The 17540-nt window shown below is 37.0% G+C and overlaps 1 protein-coding gene across 4 annotated transcripts in view; it reads left to right on the forward strand.

The window, feature by feature from the left end:
• LNPK (lunapark, ER junction formation factor) overlaps positions 1-17234 on the forward strand; it is a 41761-nt gene extending 24527 nt beyond the window's left edge. For all 4 annotated transcript variants that reach the window (XM_053982717.1, XM_053982720.1, XM_053982719.1 and 1 more), the window contains exons 9-13: positions 1892-2110; positions 7634-7739; positions 8435-8505; positions 9817-9987; positions 17037-17234. In XM_053982717.1, the coding sequence (XP_053838692.1) occupies positions 1892-2110; positions 7634-7739; positions 8435-8505; positions 9817-9987; positions 17037-17230 (761 nt within the window). In that variant the 3' untranslated portion in view covers positions 17231-17234. The remainder of the gene's footprint in view (positions 1-1891; positions 2111-7633; positions 7740-8434; positions 8506-9816; positions 9988-17036) is intronic.
• The last annotated feature ends 306 nt before the right edge of the window (positions 17235-17540 follow it).

The following is a 17540-nucleotide window of genomic DNA, read 5'->3' on the forward strand; positions in this document are numbered from 1 at the left end:
CATAGAGAGAATGCAGTTCCTGGTGCAGTAGAACTTGAAAGGTTACTGCTTATGTCTCTCACAAAAAGATCTTGAAAATATGTGAGTGGGGAGGTTCATCATAAATGAATTCAGATAAAACTCTCAACACAGGAGGAGTTTTCAAACCAGAAACAAGTCACCAAGGAAATGCTGATGCAATTTCTGCAGCTACCTCACCAGTTAATCTCGGTTTCTAGATTCTGAACAGCTGAAATAGTGAGGGGGCAAACATACTTGTTAAAATACAGAACTTTCAGACTCATTGACTGATGTAATTTGGATGATGTTGTGTGAAGTAATGCAGCTGTGCACATGATGTGGTAGGGGAAAACTAGTGATTTGTTCTACTTTGTAGGAAACTTAACTAGATAGATTTTTAGTAAGACTGCAGTTTTTAAACTTGTAGTTTTTAAAGTGGTGACTCCAAAGAATTTTTAATTCTTTCTTCTGTTGTGTATTAATCCTATTTATATATACAGATAAGTAGGCAAGACCATAACCTATGTATGTAGCAATTTTCATGTCACTAGATTGGCTGTATTCCCACAGAACTGTTACATCTGACCTAGTGCTTCAGTGATAGCAGCTCTTTCTTAGCTGGTGCCAGCTGACGTAGCATGCTCACCTCCTCCACCCACAGAAGGAGCTTAGCATGGTAGTGTTGTACTTTTGGGGACAGGGATTGTTCCTTCAGACTCAGCACACCCATTTGCCAGTGGCTGGTTGCCAGTGGACCTGTAAACTGCCTGCTAAGCAGTTAAACTCTTCCAGCCTGACACAAGGTCAGCAGATAAAATCTCTAATCTTGAGACTTGTGGAAGTGATTTTAAAGTCCAAATGTAGTGTTAAATTCCATTTGTTGTGAAGGAAGACACGCAAGGTGGTTCAAAGTGACATGGTACTATAACTCTGTAGGGTAATACAGCCTTAGGAGTGGGTGTTATTGGGGTGTCCCTGTAGACACTAACCTGCTACTTGTTAACCATGTAAATATCTGGAGACCTAAAGCAATGGTTACATTTCTGTTTGATTTGTTGCAATAGTGTGTGAATGTCAGGCTTGCATGACTCTTACAACATTGAAACCATGGTAGATTACTCTGGTGATATTTGGCTTCATGTAAAAATAACTGAGGAAATATATTAAGTTTTTCATAATTGTGATTTAATAGCAACTGATAGTGGTGTGAGAAGAGGTAAAAGTAGGCATGTGTTCTGGCAGAGCCTGTTCTTGCTTTGTGAGAATCCATGCAGGTGGTTTGATGATGGGGATACTAAAACAAGTAAGTGAAACTATATCACCTGAATGAAGCATTTATTTTTCTTCTGGTTTTAGAATTGTTTCATTTATCCAATCTGATATTTTTTTTCATAACTCTGGGCACCTAACCTGGACATATTAGATACTGAATGAATAGTTTTGATCCCATGGAAAGCTAAATACTTGGAAGCATTTTTAAGCCATGGAGTAAAATGTGGTCAATTCTATACATTGTTGTTTGAGTCTAGCTGTTTGTATGTCCAGTTTTCTGCCTTAGCAGATACTATGATTCTGTTCTCTAATTTCCTTCTAGAAGAATTTTGCCCAAAGTATTTAACAGTTATGATAATTGAAATATAGTATTCTATCTGGTATTTACTTCTATGACATGCTCACATGATGATTTGGTGCATGTAGTATGATGTTGTTGTTTAGTAGTGTGTAGTTGTTTAGTTGTTTAGTGTGTAGTATGATGATGATGTTTAGTTTTAGTCTTTCCTCGTTTTGTTTGATTCTGTAATTTGCTGATTGGTGTAACAATATTAATGCACTTTTAGTAATATCTTGTTTATGCTAGATATTAAATTCAGTATGTACGTGTTCTTGTCAGAAATTCGTCAGAGGACTGCAGCTCAAAGAAATGCTTCTACACCTTCACCTGCAACTCTTAAACAAGGCTCTCCAAAGTCCCCTCTTCCAGCAGCTCCTAATCTGCAGAGAGACAGCCCAGCTCCGAGTGGGCTCCCGGAAAGAACTGCTGTGCCATCCTTGCAATCCAATGTTTTACCAAGGCGCCCTGGATCCCCTGCTACTTCAGTGCCTGGAATGGGTAAACACAGCACTTAATGTTATTTACAGTTTATATTGTTTTCTCTGGTTACCAATAAAAGAGGCCATTTTCAGACAGTATGGAAATGGCATTTCATTTGGAAATAGCAGAGCAGTTATCTGATTAAGCAGGAGTTCCATATTCAATTAGCCATAACTCTTTACAGCTGGCACCTTTTGATGCTGAAACCTATTGCCTGAGCTCATTTAACTGTTATGGCTTCTTTGTTAAAATGGCAATAAAACTTTGCAGTATTCTGTAGTCAACAATATAGCATACCTTTTTATGTTCTTAGTTTAGAAGAGCTCTATGCTTGTATAAATCAGGTGCAGAGAACACTTTCAAAATACATTCATGCTTCTCACTAAACCCTGCACATATTTTTTTTTAACCTAGATCTTGACATTTATTTAAATTTTTACTCCGGAAGGTATAGTCATGCAGCCTATACTCACAGATTAAAGTGTGGAATACCAAATACAACAGAGTTGTCTGTGTTGTAGCTGAATACTAAAATGGCATTGTTGTTTTGGTACAAGAATCCAGAGTTTAGCAACAGGTTGAAATCTGGTAGGAAGGAGTAGTCCTTAAAATTTGGTTTCATATCCTGAAAGTGTTTTTCCCTTGATTTCTTATTTGGTGTTTCTTATTTGGTGTTCAGATGGGATGGACTTTTAATAAATAGAATATGAACCAAATTGCATTGGAAAGATTGCAAAATTTGAGAGTTTTGGGTGGGCAGCACCATTCTCATGTTCCTTGTGGGTGGTAAAGCTGTATGTGGGTTTGTGCCAGGCCTTTCATTCTTTGTGGGATGTTTGACAAGTTGGATCACAGGGCAAGTAAGGAGATGAAATGCTGTCTTGAAAATAGAAGGGGCACAACTTGCCAAGAATCTCATGAGCACCAGTTTAATGTGGAGTAGTTCTTTGCTCTGTGTACAGGGATCAAGAATATTTTTATCTGCCCTGTGTTCCTGTTTTTACTTGAAGCTACTTAAGTCTTACCAATTGTATGTCCTTCCTTACTAACTTCCATGATACAATCAAAAAGTAGAGCTGTAGATAATATATTGATACCTGCTCTCTAAGCTCTTGGGAAGCTGAATGTTAAAATGCCTTTTCCCGTTCTTTAATGGAATAAACTTGTCATGGAAAATTGTGATCTCCCTTCTCTGTAGATTCCATTAAGCCTTATTTGATGTTAGTAGTTTTTTACTTGTGTTATGAAACTGCTAAATTTGTTTTTATCCCTGAAGTGAACTGTGAAGACAAGTTATTAGTAAGTCTTGATTATCTTCAAGTACCAGAAATTAGCTCCTTGCACCAGGAAATTGGTCATTTGGTTGCAAACCACATTTACTGATATCTGATTACCAAAAACTCCATAATGAGTTTAAAATTGCATGCTTCTTTTTAAGGAAGCTGACTGTAGAATAAAGTATTAGCTGTATAATAGCTTTATTTTTAGGGGAAGATTCAGGCACGTTGAATATGCTGAATGAAATTCAGCCTTTACTGCATAAATGTTTTAGAGGAAGAAGGAGAATAAAGTAACTGACTTGATTGAAAGGACAAGTTGCCAAGCTTGTGATATAAAATTTTTAATGTAGTTTTTGTGATAATGCCTTACAGGCACTTTTCCCTTCATTAAAGAACTGGAATTTTGACCTAACACGTTACTTTCCCATAGATAACAATGGGAGACACTGCAATTGTCAGTTAAAATGGAAGCCCTCTTTTTTCTTGAATTTCCCCTAACTTTCCAGGCATATAAAATATCAGTCATGTAGCTGTAGTGAAAAGTTCAGAAATTCAGTATCTATAAGAATACTATGGCATCTAAGTTTATGCATGGCCTGCAACAAATATGAATAGCCTTAATTATCTCTATTTTACAGAAGATTAATAATTCATTTTCACGATACTATATTTTGTACGGGAGAATCAATTTAACATGTATTACCACAGAGCTCCCATATGCTTGAAAATTAATAACCAGCAGGTAGTTGAGAGTTTGCCAAGCTTTGCAAAAATGACCAGTCTTTCTACAATGATTGCTTTTGATGTTTATATTAATTACTGGTGTCCAATAACAGCATGCGAACCAAGATGGTTGGTTTGAGTTATTAGTAGGCAGGTAATTGAAGTTGTTGTCGGAACGTACTGTGATGTTTCATTCTAGGTAACTTTATTCAAATTTTACTTTGTTTATTGACTTTTAGAAACTTCATATATTGATTATTTACAAGTCATATGAAAACTGGGTCTTCTGAATAAAGGCCTAAGTAAACATTTGAGTGTAAACCAGGTATTCACAAAATTATTCTCGGGCTTTAATTTTATTGCAGATTGTATCAGTGCCTTTATTTGATGAAAGTATTGGATCTTTCAGGTTTTTGTAAAACTCTAGGAAATGAATTTTGCCTGACCTCTGCTTTGGACAGCTATAGCAGAATACAGTTTATATTGCACTGAATTTGTTGTGTCTTGCTGCTGGGATGGTTTTCTTGGTCTAGGTTCCTACTTGTGGACAGAATACAGGGATAGCTTGGAAATGCATTCACTGATTCTTATCTCCTGAATTAATTTCTCTTGTTTGTGAAAATAAGGTCTATTTTAAAAACATTTGTGTTGAGTATGGATTTTTTTTATACTTAATTGATGGGTTGCAAATTGCAGTATTTTCTGAACGAGTTTTCTTGTGCTCCTAAAAATTAGGACAGTCCATTTAGGTCAAATATCCAATATTGACAAGATGTGTCTTGAAGGATGATGTGCTGTTAGAAATAGTACAGCCTTAATGTCAAGATTAGTCTTGTTCTATGTGTAGCACTACAAGAGGGCATTGCTGAAAATACTTGATTCCTACGATGTTTAATGTTTGCCGTAGAGGATGGAAGTTAGCTGTATGTGGCATTGAGCATGAGGTTTACCTCAAGTATTACATTCTGCCCTTAGTTACCTTTTCCTTTGTTGCTTCTATCTGTGAAGATTTAAAGGCAGGAATCTTGAAATGATAATTTGCTGGCAGTTACTTTTAGTGCTATACTTAAACACAAAGCCCATCTTGGATCAGGTTATTGAATAGTAAGACTTGCTGTGTTCTCTTTGCCTCCTGGTCTGGAGCTGAAGATTTACGAGGAGTGGCTGAGATACTTGATTTATTCTGCCTGAAGAAGAGCAGAGGGGAGACTTCACTGTTGTCTTCAACATCCTCATGAGGGGAAGCAGGGGGGGCAGGCACTGATCTCCTCACTCTGGTGGCCAGTGACAGGGCCCAAAGAAATGGCACAAAGCTGAGTCAGGGAGGTTTAGGTTGGGTATCAGGGAAAGGTTTTTCACCCAGAGCAGTGGCCTGGGCTCCCTGTGGTAGTGGTCACAGCACCAAACCTGACAGAGTCCAAGAAGCATTTGGATTGTGCTCTCAGGTACCTGGTTGATTTTTGGGCCAGGAGTTGGACTCAGTGACTGAGATGGGTCCCTTCCAACTCAGCATATTCTGTGAATACTCTGCTTAGGAGGTACATGTTACATGTAGAACACGTGTACGTTTATCTAGGTGCTAGAAGCTATGACTCTGCATGTCCTGATGCTGTCCCTGGCTAAGTTGCTATAAGAAAACTAAATCTAAACAATCCTGAAAAGCTTGAAGACTACTCTTTTAAACACAATATCTTTCAATTAAATGTCCTTCTGAATTAATTAAACATACTAACAAACTATACTCTCTTAGTTGTCCTTTGTTTGGATTTAAAAAAAATCCTATTTGCATTTTTAGACAATGTGTTTAATCTGTTTTACCTTTGTATATTGAAACAGTGATTTTAGTTTGTGTTACCCTTTCCCTTCCTCTTTGTTTATTGGTCATTATGGGGGATTCTGTGAAACATACATCAAAAATAACGCTGGAAACATACAGCAATTTGAAAAGAGAATTGTTAGCTGACTTCTGGAGTCACTAAAGTAAGCCATGCTGTTTCTATATTTGTTTTTACTGGATGGAGTGAGAATAGTTATAAGCCAGAACTCTTCTCAGAGAAAACACTGGTCTCTTTTTGCACTTTCAGTATTTCATTTCCATTAATTGCATATACTTCATACAGGACTTGCCATATACTCATCTCAGCATGAAGATGATTTTTTTTTTTTTGTCTAAACTTCTTAGCTATCTTGAGCTTGCATAGGACTTTTGCATTTTTAAAAGTAATTTTGTCAATGGTTTAAACCAAGTCTTATTTGTAAGGTGTCACAATTTTGTCTTGGAGTGACTTGAAACGGAACCATTTTGTCCCAGTTGGAGAGTTCTGAAAGACTGGTTCATTGTCCCACTCAAACATTATCTAGTTAGTTTTGTGGACTTTGAATGTAATTCATAAAGGTCTTATGGGAATAGGTTTTAAGTGTTCCCCTCTCTTCCCCAAGTGCTGCATTATCTTACACTCAGGACTGTTTGTTGAAAGTACTGTAACATAATACTTCCGGTGCTTAAATGTAAAATGTTTCCTCTCCATACTTAGTTACTTGAATGGTCTCTTTGGAATGACTCACACTGGAGGTTCTTATGTTAGGCCTAGCTTATTCTGTTTTAAGGCTGCAAGAGAAAGTAGACAAAAGAACTCAAAGCAATATAAATGAAAACTGGCAATTTGCAGTGGTCTTGTACAATGGGCTAGAAGTTTTAAAACTTTATGAAAAGAGAAACTTTGCTGGTGTTCTGGTTTAACTGTAGAGGTGAAAAAGAACCAACCATTGCTCTTAAAGGAGTTTTATTTTGATAGTAGTTTGTTAAGTACACAAGTGAAATAGTATCATTATAGTGGCCTTCTGGCTTCTTTGATTAAGCATAAATCTGAAAGCATCCAGCTTGTCATTAAATGTGGGATTACCAAAATGACAAACATCTGGACAGGTTTAATGTGTAGACTCAATGTACACTGAGGGTATGCTCATGTGGTATAGTAATTACACAGAAATCGGGGTATTCTGTGGTGACATCTTCATAAAATCATAGAATGGTTTGGATTTTAAGGGATCTTAAAGATAATTTCTTTGAAACCTCTAAGCCATGGACAGGACACCTTCCAGCAGACCAGGTTGCCCTGATCTCTAGTTCTTCTACTGTTGCCATTGATGTTGGTAGATTTATTGGTGTAAACTACAAGTGTAAATTTGCAGAGCTGAGTGTATATGAAGAGAACTTAGTTAAGTTGTTCTTTCTTAAAAAGCCTCTATTTGTTAACAATCAAATACTATTGTTATGTTAAGTTCTTTAGAAATTATATATTTAATTACATATCCAAAGTGTAAAAATTGAGCGATTTAATTAAATTATAAGCTAAACGAGCAGACGAAGAATTTTGAACTATTGTGGATTGAAGAATCTTGCAGCTTTCCTAGTGAACTAAGAAACCTGTCTATATATATTAAGTAGATGCAATTATTTTGTTACACTAGCACATGCAATAAAATATAATACATATTTATACAATGGAAAATAATTTTGATGTAATTCATGTTCTAGGTCTTCATCCTCCAGGCCCTCCTTTGGCAAGACCTGTTCTTCCTAGAGAAAGAGGAGTTGTGGATAGAGTTATTGAATATTTGGTTGGTGATGGTCCTCAGAACAGGTAAAATGTTCTTTAAGAAATACTTAAACACTTAGGGGAAAGGAAGCATCTAACCTTTTTGTTTAAGCCATGTCAAGGTTAAAAGAATTGTAAATGAACTTGTCCCAAAATTTTCATAATTGAGAAATGGCTCTTTCTCAATGCTTCACGTGAAATATCTTTGCAGGGAAATATTTAGGCAAACCTAACCTCTGTTCTGCGTAATATTAGCTGTGTGATACAAAGAAAGATCTATGTTCAAGTGGGTGAATGACTTATATTTTGAACTAAAAAAAAAAGAAAACATTTGCCTCAGCACTTTAGCTTTATATCTGTTATAAATGTCTTTCAGATTGCCTTCAGAACTGTCCAAACATATCAGAACTGAACACGTTTTCTATGCTTACTTTTCATATTAATTGTATTCTAATGAAAAAAAGGCTTAATTTGGATGTTATTTTCTGACACTGATGATATTAAAAATATATTGAACCGTAGTTTAAAGTGTAGCTAAGGCTATTTCACTGTAGTTAAACCAACTTCAAAAAGTATTATTTTATCTGCAAATTTAGTTTTCTTTCAAGTTTAATAATTTCATTGTAGAAATCACCTTTGGGAGAAAAGTTTAAAGTATTAATCAATATGTAAGGTAAAATACATCTCCCTTCAGTGTGTTATTACTTAAGGGTATGTTACCATATATTCATATTTTCTAGGTATGCCCTTATATGTCAGCAATGTTTTTCTCACAATGGTATGGCTTTGAAGGAAGAGTTTGAATACATAGGTAAGAGCTAATCTTTTTTAGACTCTATTACTCGGCTTATGTTTCATAACAAACATGCAGCATACTTCATTTTGGTTGCAGCTGAGTACTTAGCTGACATTGTGAAGTACCACTTCATGTGGGGACATTTTTTGGTAACTTATTACTCTGTTTTTTAAGATTTACTTCAAGACTTAGAGAAGTACTTTATTGCAACCTTCAGGTCATGGATTTTATGTGTAGAAAACTATTCAGCAGAAATAAGCTTCCTCCAATACATCCCTGAACATTGCTACTGGCTATGAATGGTTCTCAGAAGGATTTTATGTTGAGAAACTATCTGACATTAAAGTGTGCCTCTTTTACCAGAACTTAAACTAAATTTTCCTTTGGCAAGAAGATCTTGGGGATGTATTGAAAAAAGAGTGGGAACAAGCCCTAGGGGCCTATATGTCAATTTATGGCTGACAATAACTTAAGACAGACACAGCTCTTTATTGAATACAGATGTTGTATATTGCCTGCTTTCTACCACAAGTGTAAGCCTGATGCTTAAGAAACTAGGGATTTCTTCTTTTATTTCTTTCTTCTATTTCATTTTTGTTTATTTTTGAGTAAATACACTGCATTGTAAGAATAAGCGAAATGTTTCCTATTAAACCAAAGATAAGTAGTCTATCTGTTATCTTAGTTCTTATGAGTTCACAACTCAACTGTACCAGAAACTGCCACTCCCCACCTTGTCTTGGTGAGAGTGGGGAGGACAAAAAGAGTTATTTAAAATATTAAATGATATCCAGTACTTCTGCAAAACAAAACTGCTTTTTCTTAATTAAGCACCACTAGAGCAGAATGCTCCTCAGAAAGCAGAGTGAGACATACCTTGTGGAATTCCCAACATTTCCTAACACTTCCTAACATCAGAGTGTGAGGAAAGTGGTATCTTAAGGGTAGGGGAGAAAAATAATCTGCCAACTTAATTCTTTTATAGGAAAGAATAGAACAACACCATGTGGCAACACCTGGTGCTACTGAATTGCATTATTTTGTTCACTGTGGTCAAATCTTTCACAGTGTTGTGCAGTACTCAGTTCAGCAGAGCTGAAAGCAAGGAGGTTTGTAAACAATTGTTTCAGCAAATGTGTGTTGAATTATAAAAGGACTTATAAAGAAAAACTTATGTAAATTTGGTGGAGGTGCTGTCTGGTACTGATAGTCACTTAGTTAACTCTGGTTTTAAGTATTTTGAATCATCAGAATATAGTGTAGGAATAAAGGTGAAATGTGAAGTTAATTAGTGAGGCTGCTTACTGGGTGTGCTTTGTGGTGTAGCATTTAGATGTGCCTACTGCTTCTTCCTGAATCCTGCAAGAAAAACTAGACCTCAAGCTCCACGACTTCCAGACTTCAGTTTTGAAAAAAAGCAAACTACAGAATTGCAATCTGAAACTGAACCTCTAGAACCTAGAGAGAGAAAGCCCCAGGAGACTCAAGAGACAAAAGGTAAGTACTAATCTCATGAAGTCTGCTCTTTTTCAAATGTCTAATGAAATTCACTGTCATCTAGCTCTCTGTTGAGCTAAGTTTTCTCGTAAGAATGACAACAGCTGAAGTACTTAAACGCTGCTCCAACAGGGTTCCTGGTGAGGTGATCAATGACCAAAGTCTGTCAGTGTTACATTTGGTCAATGCCCTTAACTAGCTTTTGATCAACCCTCAGGCAGGCAGGCAGTTGATCTAGATGATTGTTGTTGGTCCATTCCAATTGAAATAGTACAGTTTATTCTGACTTCATAGGAAGTGCAGTTTATATATTTTTCAGTTTTTGTCTCTGCTCCTAACTTAGGTTGTTGATAGTAGCGTACCTGTACCCTAAAATTTCTTTATATTTGTCATTATCTCGTGCAAATGATGGCATAACAAATTTTTTTCACTGTAATGTTACTGAGAAAGGGATAGAAAAAAGCACTGTAGATTACAGAAATAGTTAAGGAGGGAGTATGTCCCAAAGTAGTTAACTTTCACTGTGTTTGGCAGGTCATTTGATTGAGGTGTGTTGGAATTTCTGCCTTTGTTCCTTTTGCTCTTTTCCTCAGGGCAGGAAAATCTAGTAAAACTGCCTTGTTTAATTTCAGGTAGTTCAAAGACAAATTGTCAATTTTAATTTAACATAGTTCCTTTTGAGACATTTTATAGTCTACAGATACAGTAGGCATCTGGTATACAGCCAACAGGAAGATGCAGTGTTTTAAAAGACTCCAGAAATCATAATTTCAGACCAGAGGATCTCCAGTTAGATGTGCTGTTAAGTGCTTGATGGGACTTTATGTTGGTTTAAGCAGGGGTCCTGGAAGAAAACTATCAGCTAGTGTGCAACCCTGAGGTTCAGGCTAGAAACACACCAACTGTGGGAAGCTGTCAGAGTGTAATAGAGTGCTTCTGCTTGATTATTTTTTAACAGAGAATACAAAATAACGTTGGGTGTTACTTTCTGGCATGAGAAGGCTGCACAAAACCAGTCAGGAAGTCGTATTTAATGGTGGCAGTCTCTGGACATGGTCTCATGAGAGTGCATTGTGGTGAAAACTTGGTTTCTTTTCCTGTACCATAGTGCACTCTTACCTCAGTAACAGTGCTGTTATTGGCATGAAAGTAAGACTGAAATCAAATGGATGAAACGGAGACAATGAAAATATCTCATATGCCCTCAAATCACAGTGTTGTTTTTTTGGAGAGAGGTAAGGAGATGTGCTTGCTAATTAATCTGGTATTATCATTGAAAGATATTATTATGAAACTATGCCTATAATGGGTCTGAGCTGAGTCAGTCTATAGGTGTTGTAAAAAATGTAAAAATCTGAAGAATTATTGTGGGATTGCCATTAAGCATTTCAGATGTAGGAATGAAAACTGTGAGATAAGTTGCTTTTTGTGGAAGTGGAATTTTATCAAACATTTCAGCAGAAAAATAGGATGGATTTATTGCAGAAAATATGATTTTACCAATTTACCTTTAACAATGAAAATTACTTATTTTTTTTCTCATGTGGTCTTGTATTAACGTGCTGCTTTACTTAAAAACATCAGGAAAAGAAACAACTGTGGGCTTCATTGTCCAGTTGTCTTTTCCTGGTAGGAAGTATATGGTAAGATTTTGCACAAGAAGCATAAGTGGTATACAGACTTCTGTTTTTTAATGTTAAGTAGCAGATCTTTTCTGAATATTTATTCTCGAAGATTATACAAACCATTCTGTTTTGATAATTACTAAGCAGCCAGAAATAAAATATGGCTTAGTATTTTACATAGCTGTGAGAAGTGTCTTGTTGATTTAGAGGAGGCCAGTGCCTGCCTGTGACTTGCCACAAAGGAATCTCTTCTGAATGAGAAAATACTTTCACTAAATCACTTCTTCCACTGGAACTGTAATATGAAACATAACTGCTAACATGCAGTTGGGTTTTATTAATAAATGAACACATTCCTTGATTGTAAGTTTTAAGGTATGAAGCTGTCATTAAGGTAGAACTCTGGGGAAGGCTTTTGTTCACCACAGTAAAATAGCTGCTGTCATAGCAAGAATAGGGAATATATCTTCACTTACAGATGTAGACAAACATTAACATCAGGAAACCAACTTCACCACAATGCTGGCAACACAGGGGAGTACAATGAGTTATCTGTAATTCATTTATACCATAGCTGTATAGCTCAAGGAAATGGCAGAATAATGTCATAAAGAAATGCTATAAATGTTTTTACCAGTCAGCTACTTTAGCTAATGGGTGGAGCATGAAGCTGAATCTTTTCTTCAGTTGTGTGCCCATGTAGTGACAAGCATGTTACATGCAACTCCTGTGGATAAGAGATCTGAAGAATGCTTATGGGGAGTGCCATTGGCACTGAACTTCAGAATTTTGTTTTAAACCTCTGGAAAATGGAGTAATCAGCTGTCAATCTGGTGCAGATTACTGGCACAAACATCATGCTTCCTTATTCACCAGATTAATTTAGGAAATTTTAGTTACCAGAGTGAAGCAATAAACTTCAGCTCTTTTCTTACCTATCCCATAAGTGGCTGGATTTTGATCCTCTCCTCCTCTCATCAAAGGCTAGTTGGTTCTCTTATGTACTTATCTTAATTGTATAAATGCTTGGATCATATTGAAAGAGCCAACAGGAAACATTTTTAGCTTTGATTAATTTTGCCTTGTCTTTATTTAGTACTGTTATGCTGTGTTCTTGATTCAGGTTTAGCATTTCACAGTATTTTGAAACAAAATTGAAAAAAAAATCTTTTGTGTTGAATGTCTGGTGCTGATATTTAGGGGTCTTCATTAGATGAAGATTTGAACTTCATCTGATTTGAACTTCAGACTTCACCACAGTGGTCAGCACTTCATGGATTACTTTGTGTGATGTCTCTAGATTTGTATGGAATTCCTTTTGCTTAGATATTTTTATGATTAGTTAATACTGTCACTTGTAAAGATTCTTGGAATACAGCCATTGCTAGTACATTTGAAAGGGTTTCCATTATAAAGGCAGGTGCAGAAACGTGGCTTGTTCAACTGAGGGGGTCACAGTAATGATCTGTGCCAGAAATAATGGCATTTCAAGGGTGTGCTCATCGTGAGTTCTACCACAAATGGAGCTTGGCTTTGGGCAAGTGCTGCAGAAACCTTTTCTAGGAATAAAACCAATGGAAGACAAAGGACTAATATATCTAAAACTTGGTTTCTCAAGCAGACATAAGTCAGCTCACCTTGACTCTAATAACTTGTAAACAAATTCTTTTGATTTAAAAATATATTATGTTTCCAGTCAACCACAGTTCAGTTTTGCTGAATAACATAAGTTGCCTTTTTGGTAGGACATAAAGGGTAGAGAGAATTCTGTGCTATTATCTGACTTGTTTCAAAGGCTTCGCAATAGCTCTCTCTGATACCGAGGCCATGAACAGGTTACTGTGAGACACATGTTCTTTAAAGACACTTCAGACATGTGGCACTATGTAAAAATCTGTCGTAAAGGGGAGCTGTAGTAGTGAAGAAAACTTGTCCCAAAGCTGCTTGAAAGCACAAGCAGCTTTAGAGCAATTACACTGTTTTTATGAATTCCCACTTAATAGACATTTTCTACTTAATTTAATAGTGATGCAGTATTATGATTTCACTGGTTACTCAGTGAAATACTCTCTGCTACAAGAGGAAGGGTGGCTGACTTCTTACAATGTGAAGTGCATATGCTTTCTAAGTACTAAGCATTAAGCAGGAGTGTTGGTGGGGAAAAGCTGCTGTAGCCAGGAGCAGGTTTTTTAAGGTTGCACTGTTGCAGCTCTTAAACATGCAGCAAGCATAGGGCTGTGTTTGCTTTTAAGATTATATGGGTGAAGCTACATTCTTTGGTTAAATGATGGATTAAGTATTCCTCATCAAGGACACTTATATTTTCTTTTGTCATCTTTTTATGTTTACAGTCAGAACTTTCACTTGTTGGCTTCTGCTCTTACAAAGACTTTATTCATGCACTATTTAAATCAGGTTGACTTTAGGCAAGCTTTCCATTAATTGCTGTGTTTAAAATGGAATCACTATATATTTTTAATGAAGACTGCTCATGTTTGTGGTTGGAGTTAGCATCACTTACTCTGAATGCCCTGGCTCCTCATTCAAGGGACCTACTCTTTAGTTTCTTGTAACTTTCTCAGACTGAATTACAAGACCAAAATTTTCCATGTAAATTTGTACTAGTATATATTCTGAAGAGTTTCAAGAGTTTGAATTAGTTTACCCAAGAACATAGTGAAGGGAAAAATCGTAAAATACCTGACAATTTTTGTTTAAATAAGCAGTGTCTCCATACCTTTTAGTAGAATATAAAAATGAAAGCACTATCATGTTCCTTTCAGTATAGTTAGAATATGCATTTCTTCAGGTTTTCTCCTTTCCATTAGAAGCTTTTGCTGATGGCTGTTATTGTTCCTGGGTTTTACATCGAAGATGTTATAAATGCTTGGCATCTTTCTGATCAGACTGAGCAAACAGTCTCTTTACTTTCTTTGACTCTAGCCTGAAGACCAGAAATAAAGGAGAGTAACTCAAGTGTGGAGGGATTGGAGCAGGAAAATGCACAAACTTATTCATAGAATTTGAGGCTGAAGAAAAAATGCAGAGATGAAACAGAAAGAAAACTGACAGTTGGGAGATAAAGATTGAGCACAGACAGAGATGGGATCAAGATGGAAATTAAGGAGCAGGAGGAGAGAATGGGATGGCCTGGAAAGTAACTGGGAACATTAATTTGCTTGGGCAGAAATAGGAGGGTTGAAAAATTTTGTAACAAGCAGCCAGGGCAGATGTTGAGCAGTCTGTGGTTGAGAGAGTCAGGGAAAGAATCGGGAGATGAGTCAGCTACAGACTTACTAAAATGAAAGATCAAATCTGAGAAAAAGATGGAGAAGCTGGGCTGCTCTCAGCAGTCTGAAATGAAGCCTGGAACTAGCTAGGTAGAGGTTTGTGTGGAAAGAGGGGTCTTAAGTTCTTGAAGACAGATGGCATTTGTACAAGGTCTGCTGGACAGGGATGTGCAACAGCTCTTCTACTCAGTCGTGGGCCCAAGAATCCAGAGCAACTGTTCTAAAACTTCCAGCTCTGCTTGAATTCTGTATCAGCCTGAAGCAGTCTGATTACTTTCAGACTTTTACCCAATATGTTTTGATCAACATGAACATGTGGCATTTGACTGACACTGTTTTCCTGAGAGGTTGGTATTGGGACCAATGCTGCTTGATATCTTTGTAAGGAACATGGACAGTGGGCTTGAGCACACCTTCAGGTTTGCCGATGATGCTGAGCAGTGTGGTGCAGGGCAGGGATTCCATCCAAAAGGACCTTGAGAGGTGGGACTGTGAACCTCATGAAGTTCAGCAAGGCCATGTCTAAGGTCCTGCATCTAGATCAAGGCAATCCCAATTAAAGGCTGAGCAGAGAATGAATTGAAAGCAGCCCCACTTAGATACAATTTTGTTGTAGTCATTGCTATCTTAATATGTTGAATTACTAGGCTGTTCAAATTTTAACTTAGGGGTTTAACTTTTATTGTGATTCTCCTCCCCATCCTACCAGGATGGCAGGAGGGAGAGTGGGGAGTAAGCAAGTGTCTGGTCTGCAACCCAGTTGCAGGCTGGGTTAAACCACAACAGGCCCCTGGCGTAAGAAGGATGCACTATTCTGCTTTTGGAGCAAGTCTGGAGGAAGGCCACAAACAGGGTCAGAGGGCTGGAGCACCTGTTCTATGATGACAGGCTGAGAGGGTTGGAGCTGTACAGCCTGGAGAAGAGAAGGCTTTGGGGAGACCATAGAGCACCTTCCAGGATCCAGAGGGGCCTCAAGAAAGCTGGAGAGGGATTATCCAAGGGCATATAGTGATAGCGCAAGGCAGAATGGATAGGAACTGAAAGAGTAGGTTTAGATTAGGTATTGGGAAGAAATTTTCCCCTGTGAATAGGGATGAGACACTATAACAGGCTACCCAGAGAAGCTGTGGCTGTCCCATCCCTGGAGGTTGTCAAGACCCAGTTGGATGGGGCTTTGAGCAACTTGGTCTAGGGGAAGGCTGGAATTAGATCGATCTTTAAGGTCGCTTCTAATGCAAACCACTCTATGAAGTTAGAAACATTTGATAAGGCTAACATTTTTGAGCTGTAACTTTCTATCAATTTTGCACACTGTTCCCCTTCACAGTATGCATTAATACTGTATAGTATTGAGTAATACTAGTCAATAAATCAACTTCCATCAGCAATACCATTCTACAGTACCTTTGTGTCATTTAATGCAACTCTACGTTCAGTTTTTCAGTGCTTATGCTTACTTCAAAATATGACTTACTTTTCATATGCTACTGAAGTCCTGTGGTGAAGCTAGAATTTACTTCTTTAGTGGCAGTACTTAAAATAAATGCTTTTGATCTTAAAAATATGCTTGTTATCAAAGATACTCCCACCCTGGATAAAGAGTAAGTATACTCCTGTGCAACCTTACTACACTGCCCCTGGGATGATAGAATATGTAATAATTTTTATTTGCTGGTTTGATATATTTGTTTGGGTTTTTTTCCCTGGTTATCAGACTCCTTATGTTTAAAGTAGTTTCCATCAAGAAGAATGTTTTAGTTTGTGTACAGGTTGAACCCTTATAAAAAAAAAGTAAACGGTGAAACTGACATTACCAAAGACAAAGAAACTGAATTGCCATATGTTCTTAACATCTCACTTTAGTAAACAAGCTTAGGAAGCTTCTGTTGAGGATGAACATATACAAGTAATACATAGTATTTTCTTAGTGGGAGCTAAACTCTTTTCCATAGTATTTTTTCCCCTTAAATTTTAATTGTTTTACCTGTGACCATCTTAGAAAAATCAAAGTTTTTATCAGTTGAGAACATCATGCAGTTACTAGTCAAAAGCAGAATGTTTAATTTGCTTTTCAAGACTGTTAGCTGCCTCTTAATTTCTGGAAATGGCTATTTTGTCATTTTTCTTTTCACAGAATCTGAAGATGATGTGGCCCAGCTCGTTGAGGCAAATGGCACAGATGATAGAGCGCCAAGTTCTGAGCATCTAAATGATAAGCTAGCTGAAGAAGTTGAAAAAGAAGCAGAAAACATTTCAACAACTGAAGAGGCTATTTCAGAGTCTGCTTCAGCAGAACAAAGTGAAGAATCTTTAATAAAAGCAGAATAAAATACTTCAAGTGCCTTCTGTAGCTAGTTTTTAGCTTTGTTCATGCCTGTTGTTACTATTCAGGTGAGCTTTTTTTAATGGTACAACTTAAAAGTCTTGCTTGGGCTTAAACTGCCTCAACTGCCACAGTGTGTCAAAGCTATGTGTAGAAATGGGTATTGTAAATTAAGCATGTCTCTTAATACATAGAATGTGTAGTTGGTTGAACTCTAACAGTTGTAGCCCTTGTTCAGTTTGCATATATAAAACCTTCAAAGTACAAGCTTTGCTAAGGGTGACTTAGAATTTGACATCTCTTTAGCTGTCACAC

Source organism: Vidua macroura, chromosome 7 (genome assembly GCF_024509145.1).
Source record: "Vidua macroura isolate BioBank_ID:100142 chromosome 7, ASM2450914v1, whole genome shotgun sequence".
NCBI classification, from domain to species: Eukaryota; Metazoa; Chordata; class Aves; order Passeriformes; family Viduidae; genus Vidua; species Vidua macroura.